The 4,485-nt window shown below is 45.6% G+C and overlaps 1 gene segment (V, D, J or C); it reads left to right on the top strand.

Annotated features, from left to right (window-relative positions):
- The first annotated feature begins 3,817 nt into the window (after nt 1–3,817).
- Nucleotides 3,818–4,265, top strand: LOC130489656 (immunoglobulin heavy variable 3-48-like). The segment is given in 2 exon segments: nt 3,818–3,863; nt 3,949–4,265. Coding segments are annotated over 2 exon segments (363 nt in total).
- Nucleotides 4,266–4,485: the final 220 nt, after the last annotated feature.

Below are 4,485 nucleotides of genomic sequence, written 5' to 3'. Positions count from 1 at the left end.
CACATAGAACACCAACATAAATGCTCAATTGAACCAAGTACTAGCATTGCAACTGGTTGGCATCAACCCTTCAGTGTTCATGCGCATAACCACCACATCATGCACAGAAAACTCTTATGGGGTCTGCGCTACTGCATTTGAAATGTAAGGAAGATGGCGCTGTAGGGCAGGTCATGAAATTGTTTCCTTGCTTCTCCTCCTGTGCCTTTAGAGGCAGTGTGGTGTAGTGATTAAGAGTGGCGGACTCTAATCTGGTGAACCTGGATTGGTTTCCCCACTCCTCCACATGAGCGGTAGGCTCGAATCTGGTGAACCGGGTTGGTTTCACCGCTCCTCCACATGAGCGGTAGACTCAAATCTGGTGAACCGGGTTGGTTTCCCTGCTCCTCCACATGATGGGTGGACTCTAATCTGGTGAACTGGGGTTGGTTTCCCCATTCCTCCACATGAAGCCTGCTGGGTGTCCTTGGGCCAGTCACAGTTCTCTCCAAACTCTCTCAGCCCCACCTACCTCACAAGGTGTCTGTTGTGGGGAGGGGAAGGGAAAGTGATAGTAAGATGGTTTGATTCTCCCTTAAGTGGTAGAGAATGTCGGCATATAAAAAAAACAACTCTTCTTCTTTCCTCTTTCCTTAGCTGTTTGCCATTTGTGCTGAAACCTCTTTGGCATATAGGGAGATCCACAGGGAGATCCTCACAATAACCTCTTTCCTTTTTCCCCATTTGTGGTTTGCATTGGCTGGGGGGGGGGGAGAGAAAGGGATTTCATCAGCTTTTCCCTCATTGCCGCAGCTCTGTATCCTGTGGTAAATTTTGCTTCTGAGGTTTTACCTGAAGGGTACCCATTTACTTAGTTGTCGAAACCCTACATAGCAAGACATTCCATAAACCTTTCCTACCATTGCTGTTGGTGCATCTTATTTTTAAATCATTTATACTTTAAATCTGCCTTCCTGTCACATTCTTTAATTCCATGCTTCCTGTCCTGTTGAATGTCACAATACATAAAGCAAAGATTCTTCCAAATTGTCTGCACTGTGAATGCAGAAGAAGGTTCTAGCATTGCCAAAAGGCCTTTATGTTGAGGCTTTGGGGGGGGGGGCATTCCTAAGGTGTGCCGAGGAGTGGAGCTGCCAGTATCATAGAATCATAGAGTTGGAAGGCACCACCAGGGTCATCTAGTCCAACCCCTGCACAATGCAGGAAATTCACAACTACCTCCGCCCACACACACACCCAGTGACCCCCTACTCCATGCCCAGAAGATGGCCAAGATGCCCTCCCTCTCATCATCTGCCTAAGGTCATAGAACCCGCATTGCTGACAGTAGGCAGCTTCCTGTTCCCTTTCCCCCCAGTATGCCGAAGGCGAGAACAGCGTTGCTGCGCCAGCCTCACTGTTTTCAATGGGGCAAAATGCCCCATTAAAAAAAAAACCCCTCAGAAGGCTTTTTGAAGCTTTTCAGGGGCCAGGGAACAGTTTCGGAGGCGCCCACCTCCACCACGCCATCCCAAGCTGCTGAATGCTGAGGAATGGGCTGCCAATTGCCTTCCTGTCACATTCTTTAATTCCATAATTCCTGTCCTATTGATTGTCACAATACAACAAGCAAGGCATTCTTCCAAACCATCCCCACTGTGAATGCAGGAGGAGGTTCTAGTGTTGCCAAAAGTCTTTTATGCTGAGGCTTATGTAAATTCGGGGGCGGCTTCCTGCTTAAATCACCCTTATGCCATTGCCAGTCACACCAAAAGCCCCAACTGTGTGCACCAGTTAACTTCTAGTCTGTTATTTTCCTCAGAGAATCAAAGGAAAAATGATATTGTGGCTACCATTTCTTTTCTTCTTGGCAATATTCAGAGGTACTTTTTTTCTCTTCTCGAACCGATGACATAGTTATATTCAAGACATAAACCTGAATCGTATCTCTTTGAAATGTCTTTCTTCCTAGGTATCTTCTCAGAGGTCCAACTGGTGGAGTCTGGAGGAGAGGTCAAAAGGCCTGGAGAATCCGTCCGCCTCTCCTGTCGAGCCTCCGGGTTCACCTTTGGTGACTATAGCATGAACTGGGTGAGGCAGGCTCCTGGCAAGGGTCTGGAATGGGTGGCATATATAAGCAGTAGTGGAGGCAGCATATACTATGCCGGCTCCGTGAGAGGCCGCTTCACCATCTCCAGAAACAACCCTTCCAACATGCTGTATCTGCAAATGAACAACCTGAAGCCTGAGGACACGGCTCTGTATTACTGTGCCAGAGACACAGTGAGAGAAAGTGAATCTGAAGCTTGGCAAAAACCCTCCGCTCCCTCTGGCAGCTCTCCAGAACTGAATGAGCCACAACAGGTTTAGTGAAGAAATGAACACACACCTTGGCAATGAAACTGATTTGTCTTAGCATAGTTGATTTAAAAAGACAGAAATTCGTGTTCCACTTACGTCAACTCACAAACACCACCATGCATGGCATCTCCTTAAGCTCCGAGTTGCTCACAATTTGCAGAGAGGCGTGGGAATTTCTGATACCTTTGAAACATATTGAAGCAGTACCCTTGGGACACTAATAGATACTCATTCAGGAGGACCCAGATCTACAGGGGGTCTCTTCCTTTCAGCTCCTGGGGCTGCCCCCCACCCCAGCCTCCATTTAGAAAACCTGCAACCTCTTCTCTAATCAAAAGCTGTTTCCAACACCCCACTCTGGTGGTTTAATCGTTCATTGGATAAATGCCACATTCATTAAGGATATGTTAACATTCCTTTGCCCAAACATTGACCACATTCAGGATTTTGTTTTTTTGCTTTGTTTTTAAGGTGTGACTTCAACCATTCATAGGAAGCAGATCACTACACACGCAGGTTAGCAATCCAGTTGTGAAAGGCTGTCCTGATCAAAAACTTTAATGTGCAAACTCCTAGCCATGCTCCAAAATGGAGATTTCGCCATGGGTACTCGGAGGACATTGTAGTCTTAGTATATGTTGGTAGTCCAATTTTTTAAAAAAACAAAATAGAGTGGAAAACAGAACTGGAAAATCTCATGAATACAGGAATGCAGCCAAGCAGGCAGTGAAAAAAAATCTGGTCAACTGAAATTATTTCCCTTCTCTTCCCGCAGGGGGAAGCAGATTCTTTCAAAAGCATTGTCTGCTTTCCCCTTTCTCTAACAGCTTTCCGTTTGCCCTGAAACCCTCCTTAGAATATTTGGGAGATCCTCACTGGCAAAAGAGGCCACAGATAGGACACTGCAAGCAATAAAAGAAATCAGATGCAAATTACGTCTTTCCCAATTTTCTCCCACTTGAGCTCTGAATCAGTTGAGGGGGCAGAGAAAGGGGATTTTATCAGCTTTTCCCCCCATTGCCACAGAACTGTATCCTGTGTTGTGAGGGTCTACTTGATGGGTACCCATTTACCTCCAGAACAAGACATTCCATAAACCATTCCTACCATTGCTGTTGGTAGCAGACAATATTGACTTTGATGGACCAAGGGTCTGATTCAGTATAAGGCAGCTTCATATCTTAATCTGAAATCATTTATATTTGAAATCTGCTTTCTTGTCATATTCTTTATTCCCTGTTTATGTCCTGTTGATTGTCACAATATAAAAGCAAGGATTCTTCCAAACCATCTGCCCTGTGAATGCAGAAGGAGGTTCTAGCATTGCCAAAAGGCCTTTATGCTGAGGCTTATGCAAATATAGGGGGGGCTTCCTGCTTAAATCTGCCTTATGTCATTGCCAGTCAGACCAAAAGGCCAAACTGAGTGCACCTGATAACTTCCAGTCCATTATTTTCATCAGAGAATCAAAGGAAAAATGATATTGTGGCTTCTATTTCTTTTCTTTTCGGCAATAATCAGAGGTACTCTCTCTTTTCAAACAGAGAACATAGTTACATTCAAGACATAAATCTGAATCCTATTTATTTGAAATGTGTTTCTTTCTAGGTATCTTCTCAGAGGTCCAGCTGGTGGAGTCTGGAGGAGAGCTCAAAAGGCCTGGAGAATCCCTCCGCCTCTCCTGTCGAGCCTCCGGGTTCACCTTCAGCAGCTATGAAATGCACTGGGTGAGGCAGGCTCCTGGCAAAGGTCTGGAATGGGTGGCATATATAAACAGTGGTGGAAGCACCCAATACTATGCCGGCTCCGTGAGAGGCCGCTTCACCATCTCCAGGAACAACCCTTCCAACCTGCTGTATCTGCAAATGGACAGCCTGAAGCCTGAGGACACGGCCGTGTATTACTGTGCAAGAGAGACACAGTGAGAGGAAGTCAGTCTGGAGCCAGGCAAAAACCCTCCGCTCCCTCTGGCAGCTCTCCAGAACTGACTGAGCCACAACAGGTTTAATGAGGAAATAAACACACACACACCCTTGGCAAAAAAAATTAATTTGGCTTAGCATAATTGATTTAAAGAGACTGAAATGTGTATTCCATTTATGTAATTCACAAACTCCACTATGCATGCCATGTCCTTAAATCTGA

This window comes from Euleptes europaea, chromosome 18 (assembly GCF_029931775.1).
Source record: "Euleptes europaea isolate rEulEur1 chromosome 18, rEulEur1.hap1, whole genome shotgun sequence".
NCBI lineage: Eukaryota > Metazoa > Chordata > Lepidosauria > Squamata > Sphaerodactylidae > Euleptes > Euleptes europaea.
This window is presented reverse-complemented; position numbering and strand designations above follow the sequence as displayed.